We start from the raw sequence: 22,346 nt of genomic DNA, 5'->3' as shown, positions 1-22,346 counted from the left end.
ACATGTGTTATATTTACAAAATAGAGTATTACTCAGCCATTAAAAAATGAGATCATGGGATTCATTTGTACGTTGGTTTGAAAATGCTTGGCCCATGGGAAGTAGCACTATTAGAAAGTGTGGCCTTGTTGGAGTATGTGTGTCACTGTGGGGGTGAGCTTTGAGGCTTAAGCTCTGCCCAGTTCCGATAAGAGCCTCCTCTTGGCTGCCCTTGGAGCAAGATATAGAACTCTCCGCTCTTTTAGTACTATGTCTACCTGCATGTTGCTGTGTGTCACACCATGATGACAGTAGACTGAACCTCTGAAACTATAAGCCAACCCAAATAAGATGCTTCCCTTTATAAGATTACCTTGGTTATGTTATACCTTCATAGCAATGGAAACACTTGCTAAGACAACATGTAACTTGATGGGACTAGAAAAAATTATCCTGAGGGAGGTGATGGAGACTCAGGAAAACAAATATGGCATATATTCCCTTATATGTGGATATTAGTTGTTAAGTCAGTGATAACCTGCAAATAATCTATGGAGCAAAGATTGGATATACAGTAAGGGACTCAGGGGAGTGGGCAGATACAACTCTCTAGGAAAGGGAAATAGAACAGATAGTTATGGATGGATAGGGTGGGAGACTGGAAAGATTAAAGTGCAGAGGTGGAGGGAAGAGAGAAAAGAGGGAAGGAATACCAGAAGAGAAAGCTAAAATTAAGGGCCATTTGAGGGGTAGTTTGGAAATATAATACAGTAGAGATGTCCTAAAATATATACACATGAAGGTTATCTAAATGAAATCCTCAAATAATGGGGGAAACAGAGCCCCAAATTGCCATCTCTTTTCATCAAACAAAGCTTCCAGCACTGGGATTGGATTACATCTATTTGAGCTGTTGGCCAAAAGGGTCCCATGGGAACCCTTATGCAACCTATACTGTTGACAAGATGGCTCTCTACAAATTGATGGCAAGGCTCCATTGCTTAAGACAACACTTACACAACTCACTAAATGTGGTGAAGTTGAGCTGGTGTCATGTCAGCTTTTCTTTTTTAAAAACTATTTTTTTGCCATATTTTCTTCTCTCTTTATAACATACAGATCCTTTGTGTGTATATTATGGCTTTCAGTTTACTATTTATATAAGACTCTTGAATGTGAACGAGTGGGTCTCTGATTTTTTTTAAACCACTTTCTTGGGTTTGTTTCTTTCTGTTTGTTTCTTTTGTTCTATTCTGATGTGATGATTTATATTATATTATATTCCCTTAGAAGCCTGTTTTGGAATGAGAGACAGGAAGGGGTGCATTTGGATGGGAGGGTAGATGCGGAAGAACTACAAGAAGCAGAGGGAGGGGAGACTGTAATGAATATATATTGTCAGAGAAAAAATTATCTACAATAAAAGGGAAACAACAACCACAGTTAGCCTCCAAAATGCATCTTTGGAACTCCTGTGCTATATTTTCATCACCAAAAGAATATTTAGTTCAACTGTAAAAAATGCAAGGAAGAAAATATAAGTTCCCCGTTCCTTCTTGTATTTTTATATTAGATCCGCCTTGAAGGGCAGAGACTGACATGCTGCATAATTTAAAGCTTAGAAATGGGAAGGCTGGACCATGGGGAGGTGTGAGTATGTGTGATTAGGCTGCTTCAGTGCCCTCAAAAGCCTCCTTTTATTTCTTTAGCATTTCTCCTCAAGTCAGCAAAAACATCTCTCAACTCCCTATTTATAATGGAAGTAATGAATAATGAGAGCTATTTTTATCTAAGGGAAGATAGAATATAAGTAAGCTTTTTAAAGTCCAAGGTGGTAAACTCTTTGAACTCCTGGGATATCTCCTGGAAAACACATATTTTAACAGTCATTGGATGGGGATGATGTTTGGACGGTTCAAAATTACTAAGGATATAAAGGTTTTGTAAAGTGCACAGGTTCAGAAATTCAAAATGCCTTGTGTAGGAGAGTTCTATGAAAATTAAAACCAGGTCAAACTGAGAAATGATCTTCCTCATGATTATGCGTGCCAGTTCACCAAGTTTTGTCTGTTCTCTTTCCCTTCTTCCCTCCCTCCCTCCCTCCCTCCCTCCCTCCCTCCCTCCCTCCCTCCCTCCCTCCCTCTCTTTCCTGTTCTTTATATAAGTCAGTTTTAGATACTGTCCATTTTCAATTTGAGGAATGATCCTTTTCTCCTTTGGGTATGCTAAGGAGAACTCTGGAGCCAACAGTTGCAATAGGAAATATAACAGAAATGAAAGGCATGACTAGCCTAAGTCTTTCCATTGTCTTTCTCTTTTTGTTTGTACTGTCACTGCATGCAAATAATTGGTACCATTTCTGAATATTTTAGAGCAAGTAACCCTCCAGATGGCAGCAATAATAAATGTGGAATGCACTTTCACTGGCAGGTAACGTGGTCTGCCTTTCTTTGCTGTTGTAGATTTGTGGGTATATTTTGTTGGTTTTGTTGTTCTCTGGTAAGAGATGTGAGCATGACTCATTCCACTTTTTTTCTTTTTCTTTTTCTTAGATATTTTCTTTATTTACATTTCAAATGCTATCCCGAAAGTTCCCTACACCCTCCCCAGGACTGCTCCCCTACCAACCCACTCCCACTTCTTGGCCCTGGTGTTCCCCTGTACTGGGGCATATAAAGTTTGCACGACCCAGGGGCCTCTCTTCCCCAGATTCATTCCATTTTAACCTAGTATCTAGGGATCAGCGAGTACCTGGGTACTGCAGTCAAGCGGGCTAGATGCAGCCGTACACAAGGAGGTCCCTTGAAGCAGACTCTGGGAAGTTGAAACCCAACACTCAGCTACAGGCTCCTGTCCTTCAGAGGTGAACCAGACAGTCCAACACCTGTCCACTTCTTGCAAAGCTTTTCATCTTAAATTTCATAACTTAACACACAGCAGTTGGGGTGAATTGTCTGTGATGTTCAATACAACACTGACCTATGCCTGAGAGAAGGAAGGGCGCAATCACATTCCTTCCTAAAGTTAGAAAAAGCCCTGGGTGCAGATAGCCCTTCTAAACTATGACATTTAAACAGAATTTTAAGACATCACATGCTTCTATTTTTAATGAACACTGGCCCAAGTTACTAGAAAGCTCATGCCACTGAGTGTGCAAACTCATAGGTCAGGAAAGAAAAACTTTCCAACACCCAATTTTAACATTGTGCTAAAGTCATTGACTGTTAAAACTCCTGAAGTTAAATATGATATCCTCCCAGCTCCCCACCCCTTCTGTCTTAGCTTAGTGTTTGGGGGACAGGCAAGGGGCTGGAGCTTGGCCCCAACTCGGAATTGCTGCCAAGGGCTTGTAATACAATCTCTCCCATTTGAAGGGTAAATCAGTGTCAACCGCATTTGCTGTCCAGCAAGGGAAAAAAAAAAGTAAGCGTTTTACTTCCTCTTGGTCCGTGTGGACTGATGAAATGTAGGAAAGCTGTTTCTGGCGAGAGGGCTTAAAATCATTTTCCCAAACAGCACCAAGAGGAGCCATCACAGAAGTATGAAGAGGGGCGGTGCGGCCACAGCTGCCGCCACCGCCACCGTGCTGCTGGGCTGTGGGGAGCCAGGGCCACAGGACCCGCATCTGGAGGAGCCTCAGGGGTACAGACCAAGGCGCTGGTGCTGCTGAGCTGAGACGCAGGGAGCAGCTGGCTGGGTGAGCGCGCAGCCAGGAGGGGAGCCCAGCTTCTACTGCAGTCAGGAGCGGGGGAGGGACCTGGAAGCAACACCCGCAGCAGCAGCAGCAGCAGCAGCAGCATCACCAGCACCAGCACCACCAGGAAGGGTGAGCCGTGCTCACTGCAGTGGGGGACCTCCTGGTACCCAAGAAACAGCTTCCACCCCTCCATCCCTATTGCTGAGCAGTACAAGAAGCCCTCTGGGACCGCTCAGCCAACCAGGGGCGGAAGTGAGGAAGCCTCATTAGCGTTTGGACGTAAATGTACACATGCGTGATGCTCAAGCGAGCCTGTAACGCTGTGCATGCTCTGCGGTTAAGGGGGGAGGGGACACTGGGACCTTGGCGGTCTTATTCACACTTCCTGACCTTTTGACTTAATGGGGCCAGAGGAAGGAGAGGTCGTGATGCAATTTGGGGTGACTGTTTTGTTGAAAGAATTGGGTAGAATTGGACCTTCATTTGTGTGTGAACAAACGTTAAATTTATCTATAATTTTGTATTTCGACTTGGTGTCTTGTTTTAGCCTAGCCTGGTATGACTGGAGTCTGAAACTGTTTAGGGAGCAAAGGAGCCAACTTATTAATTTTTTTTGTATTAATTACCCTGGAAAATTAAATTATATCAACTCTAAAGAATTGACTTGATCCAGACATCCCGAGTGAGTTCCTAGTGTGGGATTAGAATGAGAGCAAACTCAGCGCCTAACACACATAGAGGTGGGGTGGGTTTTTTCTACCAATTACTATTTTTAAATTACAGTCTTTGCTTTTTCCATTTTCTTCATCTTCGACTCCCTACCCACCACCCTAAACTTCTCTTAACAAAGTTTGATGATTTGTTCATAGGAGATTTTATGTAAAGGAAATACGATCCTGTGTTCAGAGGGACACTCATTTGGCCTCATGGTGTTAAATAAAGGCACAGACAGGTTGGGAGCATCCGCCAGGCACAGGAAGTCCTCCTTTCCTTCCCATCTGTCCCAAGAGACTCTGAGAGGCAGGGCTGAGAACAAACTCTGTGGTCATTGCTGCTTTTCCCAACCAACTTCTTAGTTTTGTGCTCGTAACTACAGCTCGCGTCTGATTTGCCTAGCTTGTCTTTGGCTTCTATCAATGAGTCCTTCTTCAAGGAATGCCCTGCTCTAGCTGTGGAGAGTGTGGTGGTCATCCTTTCCAACATGGGTGTTCAGGTTCTGACTGCTTAAGAGAAGGTAAGAGCTGGAGGAACCAAGGCAGGGCCACAGTGCCTTGCCTATGCACCTCGGAACCTGTGCTGGGAACCTGTGCTGCGGGCTGCCTGAGAAGTTTCTGACCAGGAAAGATAGCTTGGGTTTCATCTTGTGTGCCACTGAGCTTTCCGTACAGCTCTTCATCTTATCTGTGAGACCCTACTTTGTGCAGTGGACTATGCTTTGCTGGGAAAGAAATCTACATGGCAGAAGTCACCAGAGTCAAAGGACTCGTGACTGGCCCCTCTCCTTAAGTTTTCTAGCATGCCACCAAGCTTGGTACCAAGCACTAATTAAACTTTTTGAGTTTGGAGATGTGGCAAAATTTCAGGGCTTAATTTTATCTGCAGGAACATGCCTGTTAGAGCTATGTTTCAGAAGTGGAGGGCTGTGCCAGTTCACAGAACCTTGTGAAGACCTGAGCTGGTTAAAATATCTGGTGTGCTTCTAACAAGTTTCTAGGAAGTTTTGATTAAAATTTCTGTAGAAATTGTAGCATTATTTTTGTGTTTTTGTGATTTTGATATTGTGTCCCAAAAAAGAGCCAATTTATTTAATTTTTCTTGAACTCTCACACAAGTTTTCCAATCAATGTTAGACTAGAGGAAAGACCAGGAGGGAGACTAGAAGTATCTTCTGCCAAGGTGGGCTAAGGTGTGTGGTAACTTCCTGTATCAGATGTTTTCAGGGCAATTCACCTGAGATGTTTCTATTCCCTTTTTGTTATGTGAAATACATAACACACACACATACATACACACACACTACATATATATAATATTGCACACAAATATATTTATGTGTTGCATATATATCTGAAGAAAATGTGGAATTCTGATAGTTCATTGCTATATTTGAGTTAAAATATGTTTATGTTATAAATAATATGCAAATCTTCTCACAAAGTAAGGGCTTGCCAAATTGAGTTATATAAACTTTTGATGTGAGCCATAACAGTTTCCACATAATGACTTTAGATGGTTTTCTACTCAAATTGTGTCTCAGCTTAATCTGGCAGAGGTCTAAAAATCTGTGCTTCACTGTCTGGAAGAATAGTTAAGTAGGATTTTTAGAACAATGAGTTGTAAGAAATTTGAACTGCCAGAAAGAATTGTGTGTGTGTGTGTGCATGTTTTGTGTCAGTGTGTGTGTGTGCGATTGTTTATATCCAAGATAAGTCATTATCTGGCTATCAGTAAAAAAGATACCTAAAGAGTTAGCAACAGAGACTGGGTACAAGAAAGGTATAGAGGTTTAATGACTGTTTGAATACCCCATTACTTTGGGCAAAATATCTTCCTAGGCCACCAGTCTCTTAGGAGTATTTGAGAATTTCACTTCTCAACTTTTCTAAGGGCTTTTGGAGTCTATTCTCCAGTTATGTAACTAAAGCTGTATATTATTTTGCCTGATACTTTTTCAATTTATTTTGATTTGGTCCCCGACAGAGGTTATAGCGCCATTACAATATCTGAGACTGCTTTTATGTTTAAATTGTGGACTTTATTTTCTGATTGGGCTCTTGAATTGAGGTTTCACATTTATAACTTGGAATAGAGATACAGACATGTGATGCCAGCACCTGGGAGACTGAGGCAGGAACACTTTAGAGTTTAGTCCAAGATGGCTCCATAGTGAGTTGGCACAGACTGGGTTACAGAATCAAACCAAATTAAAATATGACCCAATAATAATAGCAGTGTTCTAATGAGAGGCAGAAAAGTAGTGGGTGTGAATAGGAGGGCAGTGGGAAGTAACTGAGAAGAGGAGGAGGACGGGGATATGTAATCAGGATTTATTGTGTGACAAATAAATCTGTTTTTAATAAAAAGAAAAAAATGGCAACAGCAAGGATTTTGCATTCTGAACATTGGCTGAGGAGCTATATCTTCCAGAGATGTTACTGGTTGGTTAAAATAAGTCACATGACAATAAAGTCCTAAGTTGAGGCTAGTTCAAAATGACATTTCTCCTGCCAGATTTTGGAAGAGTTTTTGGATTGACACATTCATTTTGTTTTTAATTTTAAAAGACATGGTTAGTGACCTATAATCTTTGATTTCTGCATTGTTTGGAACCTTTAACACTTAAAACTTAATGGTTAGCTGGGCGGTGGTGGCGCACGCGTTTAATCCCAGCACTTGAGAGGCAGAGGCAGGCGGATTTCTGAGTTCGAGGCCAGCCTGGTCTACAAAGTGAGTTCCAGGACAGCCAGGTCTACACAGAGAAACCCTGTCTCAAAAAACAAAAAAACCTTAATGGTTAGAAGTGAGGTCAACATTGTAGACAAGAGCTAAGATTGCATCTAAAGGTAGGACCCTGGGCTGCACATCTTTTGAGCTTTACTGCTTTTAGTGTTTTGGTTTGTTTGCTTGTTTTTTTGTTTTTTATAATGAGATGAGAGGGGTGGAGGATGAAAGGGAAACAGAGAAGTTTGGGTAGTAGCTATAGGCACCTGTGTGTTTCAGTGAGTGCAGAATATTGTCATATTAATAGCTTATGATTCTTAACTGATATCAAAGTACAATATTCTTTTTTTTACCATCTCTAACCCCATATAAACTACTCATTTTGATGCACATAAATCAAATTATACACTTAAGCTCTGGTGCAGATCTCAGCATGAGGAGAATGTTAGAGCTTTGGTGATGTGCAGTGTTCATTCAAACTTTGCTGACATCTCCTCTTCTCTCTTTTCATATTAATGATTGACATTTAGGAAAATCCTATTTTGTTATAGAATTTCTTTTCAAAAGAAGTCATTGGATGTTTTGTTTTGGCACGTTTTCTGGTGGTGATAATTTAGATTGCATATAGAATTCATTGAACTTGAAATATTTGCCAAGTAACATCATAAATGTTGAATCTTCACAATCATCTTTGAACACTCAGGTCAACAGTTCACAACAAAGAACTCAGATTCAAAGAAAGTCCCATGACATGTACAGTTTTTAAATGCTCAGCTAGGCTGCTGAGCCATTATTTCACCCTAGCACTCTAGATTTCATCTCCTATATTGGATTCATTCATTAGCATTCCTAGCGGAATCTCTCAGAAGATGAGAGTCGTATGATTATAGTTGTGCTTCTGTTTTTTTCTTTACAATTTATTTTCCATATAATATTGTATTATATAGATATATGAAAATATGTTTTCTCTATGCCAGTCTTCTAGACATAAGAGAAACCATTTGACAATAATCAAAGCATACCTATAGGAGAATGGAGGAATTTTTTTCCCCATCAGAGCAAATCTGTTTTCAGCTGCATTCTGGAGTAATGGACTAGACAGTCTTTAAACATGATGTTTCACTTTCAGGCTCATTAACTTTTCCTCCTTCCCTTGGGTTTGTCCAAGTCTCATCACATCCATAATTGCAATTCCACAGTCACTTTTCCTATGGAAAGACATGGAAAACACACAATCTTTGAAAGATTTTGTGTACGTTTCTACATGTTTTTCCCTTTAAGGTTTATTTTTATTCATTCCAAGTCCGGACAGTTCAGTTACCCACATTTAGGCCCAGAAAGCTTGCAGGATCTCCAATTTAGTGAATTCATACGTGTATTTGAGGTCTTACTCTTTCCAATTGGTTGACTTTAATATTTAACAAAGTTATTGTTTGGTCTTTTAAAATGTTTGGATTACATACATTTTACTGAAAATGTCTTTCGTTGTTTAGAAATATAAACTTTTTCTCCTTATCCCAATGCTCCTCTGTTCAGTGTCTCATTGATCATTTTATATCCTGTATTTAAATTTACTACTAACAAGTTTTGTAGTCTTGGAAACTTTAAACGTGCTCCAGAGAACTGGCATGATATTTTTCTTTAAGTTTTCTTTATGATCTAGTTCATTCACAACATTTATTACAAATTATATAAGGAAGAAATTCCATACTTTTTATTTAACTAGTATGAACTTTTTTAAAAAATTGAAAAGTTGAACTAGGTTGTGTTTACTAAGAAATTTATATCTTTATTTTCCATTTTTATCATTTATTAATTGTAAAACTAACATACTTCTTTATAACATTTTTGCATGTATTCAATATACTTTCACAATCTTAATTTCCTATTCTCATATGCTGCTTCCCCTCCCCTGTCCTCTTCCTGTACCTCCAAGCTCTATCCTTTTCTTTTTCTCCCTCATTTCCTTCTTCTTCCTCTCCCCTCTCCCTCTGTGTCCTCCCTCCCTCCCTCCTTCCTTACTTTTCTTCCTTTTCTCTTTCCTTCTTTCCCTCTTTACAGTTCAGTCATTTCACTTTGAGTCTCTCTGCTTCATTCTGTGGTGCATTCCTCAGCCTCTGGATAGGTGTTCCTTCTAGCTGGCTCCATTTCTGTGTACTGTCTGGTTTTACCCAATTCTAAGGCATAAGTGTAGAGAGTTAAAGGAAACCCACTGAGTCATACCCAATGTAGTTAGGATTTCAAATATGCAAAATAATTGGAGAAAAATAGAAAAATATGGAGAGGAATTAAGTTGCCCACCATTCTTCCGTTTAGACAGGATTTAGAGAAGTCTTATCTGTGAAAATACCTCTGTCTGTATATCTCTCTGTATTTGTCAAAGTTTCGTTATTTAATCTTCTAGTATTTGAATTACCAACTAAGCCTCTGGGAAAATCTGACCCCATTCTTACTGACCATCTCTACTAAAATTGTGGTTATGTACAGAGTTTTAAAATAAAATTAGCTTAATTATCCTCGCTGTTTTTAGTTAATTCATCTGTCCATATTAGGAGATAGTTTGGGTTACATTTCTGGTGAAACACAAGAGAGATTGCATGAGAAATAAAGGTGCTACTGTCAAGGGAAATAACAACTCCACTGTTGAGAAATGCTGAGGGGAAGGATTGTTGTCTCTGCCTCCCTGGAACTGTTACATGCCATTAGGCTCACTGTAAGTGATCCCCTGATGGATTCTGTGCTGGACAATGAGCTTCAGAACCTGAGGCGTCTTCTTGCCTTTGTAGAGTGACACAGGGCTCTGAAGCATCAATGGGAGTCACAGGGCACACAAAAGGGTGAGGGTAGAGTTACTGTGAGACCATATCTCACTTTCAGGGAAGTAGTGGGAGAGATTGTGTCTTGAGAAGGAAGACATTTTAAAGGTAACCCTTTTAAGATTTCAATTTAAATGTGTGACTCATGTGCTTAGATGTATGACTGATTACATACGTGTTGACAGGCTAGCCATCTTGTAGGATCCTGATGAGCTACAGAGGTATTGTTATGCAGGAATAAACATAATTTTCAAAGAATTGGCATTGAAAATATTTCAGGTGTTTTTTGTTTTTGATGTTTAAGCACAGACATTAGGGAAAGTGTGAGCAATGTTGTTATAACTGGGAGAGAATAAACAACAGCAAAATTGTAGTTCTTATGTTGATGGTCCTGTAACCTGTGGCAAGTTGTAGTAAACACCGGTCACCTTCCTAGTGCTTCAGGTCGGATACTTAGAGAATGTCATGTCACAGAGTGAGCTGAGAGTGTCAGGGATGAAAGTGTACCTTTCCTTGGTGAGGCACTACGCGCTTTATGTACTTACTACCTCTCCCAGCAGTCTGCTCCAAGATTCGGGAGATAACCACATTTTGCATTAAAAATAGAAATAGATCATTCACTCAAAAGAAAACTTTTAAAATAAATTAACCTAAATAAATAAGAATAACTACAAAGGAGTGCTGTGCAGAGTTTGAAACAGTAAAACCCCAAAGACAGCGTGTAATTTAGTCACTCTGAAGTGCTTAGATGAAATAGCCAGGATGTTATATCTAATGAGTTGCCTGTTGAAAATAGTCTTGTGGTTTTTGTCACTTGGGTGGACTTCTTTTGGTTATTTTATGCACATACTGATTTGTAGCCAGAATAGGTCCTATGGTGAAATAGACTCGAAATGAAATGATTGAACTGTTGTGAACACAAGCGAAATAATTTTATATCAGATAAAAGACTGCTTCAATAGATTTATTTTACTTATATAGCATCAGGTTCTACAAATAATTCAGAGAGGGGCTGGAGATGTAGCTCAATGGGTAGAGTGCTTGCCTAACATGCAAAAGTCTCTGGGACTATTTTCCAGAGTCCCATATGCCAGTATGGTGGGTCACATCTGTAGTCCCAGAGTTCAGGAGGTAGGACAGAAGAATCAGAAGGACGAGGCCACTGTCAGCTATATAGCATTTTGGGGCTACCAAGGGTTACTTGAGACTCTGTCTTGAAAAAATATTAGACAAAGGTGATATGCTTAAGGTCAAATTAAGTATTTAAATGTGTTGTATATTAACACGGGATATCTAATATGAGAAGCAAATTCTTTTTCTGCCACTCCTATTTTAGATGTAAAACATTAACATAGTTCTACGCTAAACTGATTACAAACAAAACTCAAAATGTATAACTAAAATAAGGAAGATCAGAGCAAGGGAAACCGTAACAGAGGCCACCAGAGGCAGTGGTTGCAAGAAAGTGTTTTCCACTAATGCATTCTGTCAGACTATGTCTTTGTGGAAAGAGTTCTTGAGATTTGAAGAACAAGATCTTAGCCTTACTCTACTGTGATGCCATAGAGTCAAATTGCTTATGCCACTCTTCCCTTCTAATTTTGGTCTTCTGTGACTTTCGGAGTGGTAGTGGGGACTCTTTGAATACCCCTCCTCTCCTACCCAATACTTGGTGTTTTAATTGTGTGTCCTTGAATGAGTTTGGCCGTCACCAGCGACTTTCATGTTGCGCTTATTCCTTTAGGTAACAGTCTTGCCAGAAGTCCCCATGTGCTTCCTAGGGAGCGTGTGCATGCTGTCAGTGCTTGTGCTCAGCACTCAGATTCTGTGGCCATCCCTGCCTTAAACACCATCAGACACTAAAATCTCTACTTAACTACATTTTACTGGGTTTCTTCCCCTTGAAGCTGGCTGGCCCTTTCCAAATACATTGTTTTACATGAGCTAAGCATTTATTGTTTGATTTTCTCTTTGACCTTTGATTGTTTCTGTTACCAAGTGGCTGACTAAAAGTTAGAGAGGCACATGAATAAGGCAAATACTTTCTCCTGGGTTTAATAATTAATAACTTGAGCTGACATCACAAAAGTTCATGGTTAAGGCTCATTGCTCATTACAATATTGTGGTGGTAGAAGTTTTTAAATTTTAACTTGTATAAAAAGTCTATTGCTCTTTTGTCCCCACACTAGGTGTTAGGAGTGGATAAATGATGTGCACTGCCCTGAGCCCCAAGGTTCGCAGCGGACCTGGCCTGTCTGATATGCATCAGTACAGCCAGTGGCTGGCCAGCAGACATGAAGCTAATTTGCTGCCGATGAAAGAAGACTTGGCCTTGTGGTTAACCAATCTATTAGGTAAGGTTATAAGATATCACTTTGTGAGCAAAGATAACAGTGTCTTGTGTATTTTACCTCCTCTGAGAGTGTCCTTCTCCCAAGCATGTGACCATACCTGGAACAGAAAGACCTTCTTTATTAGGATTTTTTCATCTGGGAAATTCAAGCCTGTGGAAATTTAAATGAATTTCCCAGTGCCTCTCATGTTAGCTGTGTTTCATATCCCTGCATCCTGCACTGGGATGTGGAAACCTGCGGTCAAGTTGCTTATACCGTTCCTGCTCTGGTCTGATTTATTTCTGACTCATGGGCTTGCAGCTGACCACTTTGACCTGTGCTTTGGTTCAAGCTGCAGGCTCTGTGAAATCTGCTTCTAAAATTGTCTTTTCTTGCCCTACTTTTACATCACACCTTCCAAAGCTGCTGAATTCGGGGATTCAGGGACAACACCTATGCTTTGTCCAAGTGGACTGACTGGAGTAATTTAGCTTGGAATTAAATTCCATTTTTTTTAAACATCCATTTTGGAAAAGCATCATTGTTGAGAAAATGATACTGCATGCTAATGGTGTCCTTTCTTTTGTCTGGTGAATGTCAAGGATCAGAGTGCAACAATAAAGGGTACAACTTTGTACAATTAAAGGCTCCCCATATATTTAGCCATAGCATCCCCAGTACCAGATTTCACTGAGAAGAAGAGTGAGCCACAACTTTAGGACCTTACAGTTTTCAGGATGTAGGGTTGAACTGTGGAACAAGCAGAGCGTGAGTGGTACTTTGTGGTGGGCAGAGAGGATGCACCTACACTATTTTATTACTGCAGCAATGCTGCAAGCTGCAGGCTTCACTTTCTAGCTAGGAAGATGGGGCTTCGTGCTGCATTCCTCTGGCTAAAACCTAGCAGAGGCTAAGAATCCATTTGCCTCTTGCAGTTTTTCTCTGCTTCCTGGCTTTTATACTTATATGTATATTTAAAAGTCTTTGTCTGTGTTGAGGTACTTGCTCTTTTCTTCATCATAAACACCCCATTTTGACTAACTTTGTGGTTTAACTAAAACTACTAAGTGTCAATATAGAAAATATACCCTTCCGAAAGGTTTTCAGAACCCCTTTCCCCCAAGCAAGGTCCTCCACCCCAGGGTGGGACTGTCTCCAAAAGAATGAAGAGACTTGTACTAGGTAGTACTTCACTGTTAACTTCATCAAACAGGCAGTTATTGCCTCCCTTGCTTTTGACCTTCCAGGGCTAACTAATGATTATTATTAATGCCTAGCCATCCACTACAGATACAAGTTGTCATTGGAATTGTGTTACAGAAATTGAGAACACAAGCTCTAGCACTTTGTATAGTTCCTGGATCTTAGTTAATATTATTTAAGTTGCTGTTCTATTTATAAAGTCCAGTGAAATTGTTAATTAAAAAAAAAAAAGACTTGTTGGGGGCTAAATCATACACAGACTTGAAAAAAATTGTACTGATTATAATCAGTAGTGTGATCAACAAAGGGCCATGGAGATGGTAGGACAGGAGGAATGGGGGTGAGTACAGTGTAGCCCGATTACACAGGCGTGACCCAGTGTTGGGTGACTAGGTCATCAAAGTGTTCTGTTTAACCAATGTGATCATTCTCAAAGTGGCTTGATCAGTGTGAGCAGGCCAATACAGCCTCAAAGAACAGAGTCAGTGTGTGTAATGGAAAGATCCTTGGATTAGAAATCAGGAGACCTGGCTCCTTTCTGGGCATCAGGAGACCTGGTTTCAGCTTCTGGCCGTTCCACTGGTCGGAAACATGCCCACAGTCCCTCAGCTATCTGTTCTGGGCTTGATGTCCTCAACCATAACTGAAAGAGTTGGAGATGTTCTTTAATATCCTTTCCAGCTCCTAACATCTATGTTTCCAAGAAATCGGATTCTGGAGCGTTCGTTTGGGTAGTTTAGGTCAACAAAAGACATATCTAAGCAGAGTAAATATATAATGGATAATGTTTTTAAAAGAAGCAGATTATCTTGTTAAATATTTATTAGTAGTTGTAGTGAATGAAATTTATAGTTTATGTAATTTTCCAGGCAAGGGTTTCTAAAGGGATTAAAAAAATGTAGTTATTGAGTATTATCTTTCAGTGGACTAGAAGTCACCCCAGGTAGACAGAGGAAACCTCAAGGAAACATTATGATTATTATAATTTAGAAAGGAGTCTAAACACTTGAAACTGTTTAAAATGTTAAAACATACAGAGATAGGAAAATAAACATGTTTTGAATAATAATGAGAAATGAAGACATGAATGGCTTTGTTGGAAGATGGCTTTCATATATGTAGTAGCAGCTCCCAGTGTGCACTTGCTTTGAGAGTGAAAATGTGACCTTACTGTGGAGGGAGCACTCAGAGGGTTAGTACACTTACTGCTTTAGCAGAGGATGTGGGCTTGCTTCTCAGCACTCACATCAGGCAGCTTACACCCATCTATAATTCCAGTTCCAGGGGATATCTTGTCTTCTTTTGGCCTTTGTGAGCAGCACACACACATGGTACACATAAACTCATACAAGCACACACACACACACACACACACACATACACACAGAGTGACAGAGAGAGAGAGAGAGAGAGAGAGAGAGAGAGAGAGAGAGAGAGAGAGAAAGAGAGAATAACTAAATGTTTTAAAATCATCTTTTTACCATCTGAGTAATATTCACATATTTTACTGAATAGTGCTGTCTCTCAGATCTTAGCTTCTATGTGCTTATACCATAGAACTGTCCTGGTGACAATCTCCATGTTGGAATCCTAAGCTTTCACATTCTTGTTCTCATGGGGTCATACCTGCAGAGAACTTTGATGAGGCCATTTTAGTTATCTTGTTTAAAAGTAACTTAAAAATGTACTTTTTAAAAGATAGTCAGTGATTCAACTTGGATGTTTCTGATCCTATACATAAACTGTCAATTGGAGATGGACTTTTTAAAAGGACAGTTTATTTTCAAGTTCTCCAAAGACCGAAAAAAATGGTCTGATGGAGAGGAGAATTCAGGTTTTGCTATAGATTAATATTCACATTTATGTCTCCAATGTGATATGCGATATTGTAAATACCATTATAGAGTTCTAGTCATAGAGGTGAAGATATAATAATGAATGTTAGTCACCCTCAGATTGTGTATTTACACTGGCTATCCCATGGGACATGTGCTAGTTGAAGTAAGCAACATGACTTGTGAGGAGGTCACTCTGTGTTTTGGAACATTCACATGCCCTTTGGCATCTTACAGGAAGTCCTCTGTGTAAGTCTGCTACATTTTCAAATTGTAGCTGGGGCAATGGACCAGCAGCATATTTTCAACACTTCGGAAAGTCTGAGCTGGGCCATGAAGAGTCTACCATCTTTAGTAAGAGTGTGTGCTGGGCTGCTTCTTAAATGTGTTCCTGTTACCCATTACTGCCAGGTCTGATCCACATTAAACACACGTGTTCTGTCTGTACTGTAGGCTGTTGACTCGGTTCTATTAACTCAGAGCCAATTATCACTCAGTCATTGTTTATGTCTGTACAATGTACCGCAACACTAAAAGATTATGCCAGCAAATCTTGAGCAAAATTTTAATTATTGGTTGGAGCATAAAGAGTGTTAGTAAATGAATAGCGCTAGGTTGCAGCAGTCATCCATAATGTAGAATTACGTACATCTAGCTCAGTGGTTGGCAGTGGACTTCTGAGGATTGAGTTGGTCTGGCTGTGAGACAAATGTAGTAACAAAAATTTGTGTCACCTGGGCTTTTACATAATTTAAAAATTAGAATTTCTCTACCTATTAGTTTTGATCTATGATACTGTACTTACTGGTACTGTGTTTTAAAGAAAGACTTATTAAACATTGAAAAGAGTTGATGTTCTTCTTAATCATTGTAGGTCTTCAAGATGAAGAGTTGTATGTTTATATCTACCTAGAAATTATGCTCTGTTTTCCCCAAAGCTAAGTTATGTTAAATTGATTTCGCTTATATTTAGAAAATGCATTGATAGTTGATAGTCTGGCAAGTTACAGTTTTCTGATCTTCTACATGTGTAGAAAAAAGAATTTATCAGTTTTCAACTTAACATGAGTAATGTGCTTGAGTTTTTCAGTTATTTCTAAAAATTTTCTGCAATTTTCTTTATTAAAAATAAACATCAAGCCAGGTGTGGCAGCATATGCCTTTAGTCCCAACACTTGGGAGATGGAGGCAGGCAGATCTCTGTGATCTCTGTGTTCAAGGTCACCTTGGTTTACAAAGCAACTTCTAGGACAGCCAGGGCTGTTACAAAGAGAAACCCTGTCTCAGAAAAAAAAAAAAAAAGTAAACATCTGTCTTTTGGAGCCAGTGTGCTATCAAATACAGCTGTTGTCCAGCTTGGGACAAGAGGTTCTTCCTATTGCAGGGCACCTTTTCATTGGGTTTCATCTTCTGTGATCCTCATGTTCTTGGTGTAAAACTTGATAGGCATCCATGTGCTTTGTCAGTGTAGATATGGATAGGCACAGGTTTATGTTCTGCTGATTCTGCCCTTCAGTGTAGTCTGTGTGTTTGTTGTTTGAAAGCAGTTCTTATAACACAACCCCTTTGCCATCTCTGATGTAGACTTGTGAGTCAGCATGTAATAGATCCTAGTCTGGAATTCTGATATGAGTCACTTCCTATATCATACTCTGAAAATTCAGTCTCAAAAATACTAAGTAATTTGAGATAAGGTAACTCATTGTCAAAAGTGCTGAGGAATTTGGATTGAGCTAGAAAATGAGTCATGTTTGAGCCTTCTAGTAATGAAAAATAAATTGAAGTGGAAGGGGCAGAGGGATTAGAGTTTGCTACTGTAGCACCAAAATTATCTTCAGACATTGACACTATACCAGCTTTCTTCTGCCATGTTCCAAAGGAGGTATAAAAACATGGCTGCACAATCTTCTCAGCTATGTTCCAGGCTTTCTATTCATTTCACAGTCCCAAGATTATCATTTTCTAACAAGCCTTCTATGACATTTCTGTGTAAGGAAAGAAAACAATAATAATTTCATTTGGGAAAATGGTTTGCTGTAGGAAATAGTCAGTGTATGTTCAGTAAATATTGAAATTGTCAAGCCAAATGGCTGGGAACATAGACTTTGAACCTGGAATGCCTGGGTCAAAGGGTTGTGTGCTAATTGTGTGGATTTTTTAAAAAAAAGGTAAATAGTAGCTGGGCGTGGTGGCACACGCCTTTAATCAGCACTCAGGAGGCAGAGGCAGGCAGATTTCTGAGTTCGAGGCCAGCCTGGTCTACAAAGTGTGTTCCAAAACATCCAGGGCTACACAGAGAAACCCTGTCTAGAAAAACCAAAAAAAAAAAAAGAGGTAATTAGTAACATTCCCTCTGTAGCACTGTGAGAAGTAACATACAAATGTGTTCACATGCCTGACATATTGTGTCTAAATGTCAAATGGGAATATTACATATAGTCTTATCTTTGGGGATCCAGTATTACTAACTTTTTGGGACAAACATCCATTCTCACTCCAATAGAAGATAAATGGATCTTTGCCCCCACCCTGAGATAGTGCCAGTCTAACATATTTTACAGATGGATAGCCAATCTTTATAGAAACTATGTCAAACATATTTTAGAAGATGAGCACTCATGCTGATTTTAGTTATCCAAGTCCTCCCTAAAAGTCCTGAGGTTGATGCTAATTTTGTTCATTTAGACTATAAAGGCCATAAGGACCAGTGACTACTGCGTTACTCAATCAGATGCCTTGGTCACTGTCTACCACTCAGCTATCAAGCATGACTTAAAGGATATAAAATCAGAGTTCACTATTGTGGATGCAGAAAATAATTATATGACTTCTAGATCAGAGTATTAGGTTGATACCCATGGTTGATAAATACCCATGGCACTTATGGGCCGAAGTATCTGGTAATCCAAGATGCTTTAGTGGTACCTGTCTATTATTCTTGATTGTCTAGATGTGCTAAGTAAGATATGGGAAAGGCAGGGCTGAGAATGTGGCAATGATCTGACTCCAAATACACTTGTGTATGCTTTATAATCTGATCTGTGAAGTTGCCTAACACAATAAGGAAGACCTGATTTGTGAAGCAGAGGCCATTAATTACATGTTAATTTTACTTAAGGAATTATAATTCATTCTTCGCAGTCTGCTCTTATGGATATATGTTTTGGGTAAATCCAACTGCATCATATTCTGCCTTTTCTTAAACGCTGTTAGTGATATGTGTGGAATGCAAGTGAAGTAGAGAATCATTCCATAAAACCATTATAACTGACTTTTTACAATTATATAGTACATTGAAAATATATACTTAATGACTTAATGTTTTGATGGAAAGTATATTACATATAAAAGATTTTTTAAAATAGAACTTTTCAGTCTTGCATTTTTCCTTCATTTGAGGCAGTCCATTTCAACTATAAAGTATATAACAGTCTGTGTTTTAGCCAAAACCCCCACCTTTCTAAGCCATAAAATACACAGACTTGAAAGCTGACACCTAATATATTCTTCATTGGTTACAGATGTTCAGTGTAAAGTTTTTTCAAGTGTTCATAGAGGACAGGACAATGGACATTTGTGAGATCCAAAGAAAATCAAGTGAAAAGCGTAACTCTGGGCAAATTTCTGATGGCTCTTTAATGAAAACGATTTTTTTTCATTATTAAAAATTCTTTGCAACTTATTGTAATCATCTAGTCACTTAAAAATATGAGGAAGAATCATAAAATTGCTGTGGGGTTTAACACATCGAGCTCCTTCCATAGGCAAAATATCTGTGCAATTTATAAAAGGAATCATTCAACAAAATCAGTTAAGAACTTGGTGTAAAGTTTATCGTGATATTTAAACCAATCGCAATAAACTGACAATTTTAGGCACCTGTTTCTGGCATTGGTGTGCCATGCCTGCTTTCATGATAACGTTCTCCTCATTGGACTGACATTAGGAGCACAGCAGTCAGTCTCTCCTGCTGGCTGTTTTTGTTTCAAGATTCCTATCCTCCTTTCTGAGTCAGCTGAACTCAGTGCACTTCTGAAGTCAAAGCAGCCTGCATGGGAGAACCTCTGGGACCTGCACTTACTGTGCTGCTGCTCTGTCCCCTGAAGAAGTCATTATCCTCACCAGACACTGACAAGTGAGCTACTCAGCAGGGGAAAAAGAGAACGGTAGAACTAACAACTCCTTTCCCCTCTCTATACTCACCTGGCACATGTGCGCTCGCACACACACACAGGCACACAGACACACAGACACACACACACACAGACACACACACATTGCATGACATCATTTCAAACAGATTTAAAAAAAAAGAAATGCAATACAGTAAGTGTAAATCAGTAGTTTTTCTGTGACTTGTGGACTACATTTAAGTGTACATGGAATTGCATCCCCTGCACTTTTCCTAAGAAAATAAACCTGCATGAGCCCCAGTGTTTTGTCAAGGTTTTCTTGACATTTTATTTTGTTAATTCACATGCTTGTTGATTGCATTTACCTGATTCCCATCACAAGAATAATATAATGCTTACCTCTGTAGGAGATTTCATTTAAAAATTGTATATATTTCTACACAAGGCCTTGACCTAGTCCTGCTGCCTGTACAGCCCCAAGCCTGTTGTTTGTAGTGCCCCATGTGGGGCCCAGGGCTTTGAATATGCTGGGCAAGCACTGTACCAATCAAGCTACATTCTAGTCCTATAGAAGATTTAAAAAGACACATCTCAATAGGTTTATATCATATTGAGGAAACCAGGGCATTATACATAACATGTAATTTGTAAAGGAAGGAAATGTTTGATATGCGCCCCAAACAGAAGCTATTTGTGAGAATGACTATATAGAAGGGAGAAGTGAGTCTGAGGAGATCAGTTCCAGGAAGTAGAGTAGGGAGAGGGAATTCAGTCAGGGAGAGAGCAGGACACTGAAGTCAGGTCCATGCCAGGAAGAGTGGAAAGTCTGGGAGGGGTCTGATGAAGGCAGTATGTGAAGCACAGGCAGGTTTTGAAGCATATGAATAAACAAATGGGCAGAAGCATCACATGAACCCATTGGATATTGGGATAAATTGCATAGATATGTTTTGCAAGATAAAGGTCGGATCAAGAGTGCTCAGTAAAGATGTCTGTCTGAGTGAAGACAGTGAGTCCACACCTAGGAAACAATCCCTATGTTTCTTGTCATCATGCTAGTCATCAGACCATGATAGGATGGGCAAAAGAGATGGCTTGAATCAACAGGATTTGTGACTTTCAAATTTTGGGAGATCACCGCAGGAAAAAAGTGCCCCGAATCCAAGAACGAACAAACAAATGGACAAATAAACAGCCCACATCACTGAAAATGAGGACCAGAGCAAAGAAGAGGAGGGCCTGGGAAAGTTGCCTTGTGGCAGCTATGGCAAGACACAAGTTGTATTTATATCTACATGGTTGGTGGTCAATTCAAGGGTGCTGAATTCCTTGTGATATGATTAAAATGTTCTGAAATTATGATGATGACTGTACATGTCTGAATATTTGCACAGAGTTTATAAAAGGTCAAATGAGAAAGGCTATGGAATAGATCTCAGTAAAGCTATCTAAAAATTAAAGAGGAAAAGGAGGAAGAAAATATAGTCTGGGATCATCTCAGAAAAGTAAATAACAGACTGGGATCCAGTCAAACAGATGATGATAGAGATGATGGCTGAGGACCATAAGCTTCTAAGAGCTGTGCTGACACTGGGAAGGTCCTTGTGGGGAGGGCGGAGCACAGCTGAGCTCTGGACCTAACTGCCATCTCAAGGCTGTGCTCAGAAGGGCAATGCTCAAACAGTTTGTATTTTCTACTTAGAGCTTAGCTTTTGTAATACTCTAATCTGAATCTTGATCTAGAATAGTACATTCATAGAGTTTAGAGATGAGACAGTGTAGTTTAGATGAGGTTTAGTGGTTTTCTTGTTGGAGTTGTCAGTGATCATTTGTTTATGTAACATTGTTCTCCTTAAAGAGAACAAATGGTGTGTGTGTGTGTGTGTGTGTGTGTGTGTGTGTGTGTTCTTTAGTGTGAATCTGATATCTGTGCTAGGGAAAGAAAATGTTTTTGTAATTCTCTTTTGTGTTATTTTAGGGAAAGAGATAACAGCAGAAACCTTCATGGAGAAGTTGGATAATGGTGCCTTGCTCTGTCAGCTTGCAGCAACTGTGCAGGAGAAATTCAAAGAGAGTATGGATGCCAACAAGCCTGCCAAGGTAAAATCTTCATAAAAAGACACTGCTGGGAGTTGGGTACTCCTGTGTGGAGGGTCCCCATGCAGAAGACACTGGTAAAAAGACAGGTACCCTTGCAGCTGTGGTCTCTGTGTAGACAGCCCTACTAAAAGCAAGTATTTCTACAGTGACTTACAATTAGGATTCTATGTGAGAATTGGGTGTGAATGGATCCATGAAGGTCTGCAGTAACAACCAAGCACTGAAGCTAGTTTGTAATTAGGGAACATGTAATCTCCTTTTTAATTATATAAATTACATACTCCTTTCAATAAGTGTAATTAAGTGAAAGCTTATGGAAAACTGATGCTGTTCTAAAAGGGCATTGTCTATAAACTGGCTACATCTCTGGGAAGTAGAGGCAGGTGGATTTCTGAGCTAGAGGCCAGCCTGGTCTACAAAGTGAGTTCCAGGACAGCCAGGGTTATACAGAAAAACCCTGTCTTGAAAAGCCAAAAAAAAAAAAAAAAAAAAACCAAAAAAACGAACAAACAAAACAACAACCAAAAACCAAAAAAACAAAACAAAACCGGACAACAACAAAAAAGAAACCAGTACAGATGTAACTGTGTCACTGGCAGTGAAATAAATCAAGCACAAAGGTTCACTGGATCTATCTTGTTTCCAAAGTAGTTGTCAGAACACTGGTGTAATGTGATATAGTGTAGTGAATTGTATCTGCAATGTTATTTTTGTGTGTTTTAGTAAGTAGTATCATTGATCTACATAACTTTAGGCAAATTATTGTACTTTTTAATTGCTCAATTTCTTTTTGGGTCTTATTCTAATC

The 22,346-nt window shown here is 39.5% G+C and overlaps 1 protein-coding gene across 5 annotated transcripts in view; it reads left to right on the top strand.

Annotated features, from left to right (window-relative positions):
• The window catches only part of Gas2 (growth arrest specific 2), a 127,818-nt gene that overhangs the window by 13,449 nt on the left and 92,023 nt on the right, over positions 1-22,346 (top strand). For 4 of the 5 annotated variants that reach the window (XM_029479603.2, XM_085841702.1, XM_085841701.1 and 1 more), the window contains 2 exons: positions 12,124-12,288; positions 21,417-21,538. In XM_029479603.2, coding sequence (XP_029335463.1) covers positions 12,141-12,288; positions 21,417-21,538 — 270 coding nt within the window. In that variant the 5' untranslated portion in view covers positions 12,124-12,140. Of the gene's footprint in view, positions 1-2,374; positions 2,410-12,123; positions 12,289-21,416; positions 21,539-22,346 lie in introns of those variants that run through there. The other variant, XM_085841700.1, reaches the window with a different exon arrangement.

The sequence above is a fragment of the Mus caroli genome, unplaced genomic scaffold, assembly GCF_978045245.1.
Source record: "Mus caroli unplaced genomic scaffold, Mus_caroli_1 scaffold_8, whole genome shotgun sequence".
Lineage (NCBI taxonomy): Eukaryota > Metazoa > Chordata > Mammalia > Rodentia > Muridae > Mus > Mus caroli.
This window is presented reverse-complemented; position numbering and strand designations above follow the sequence as displayed.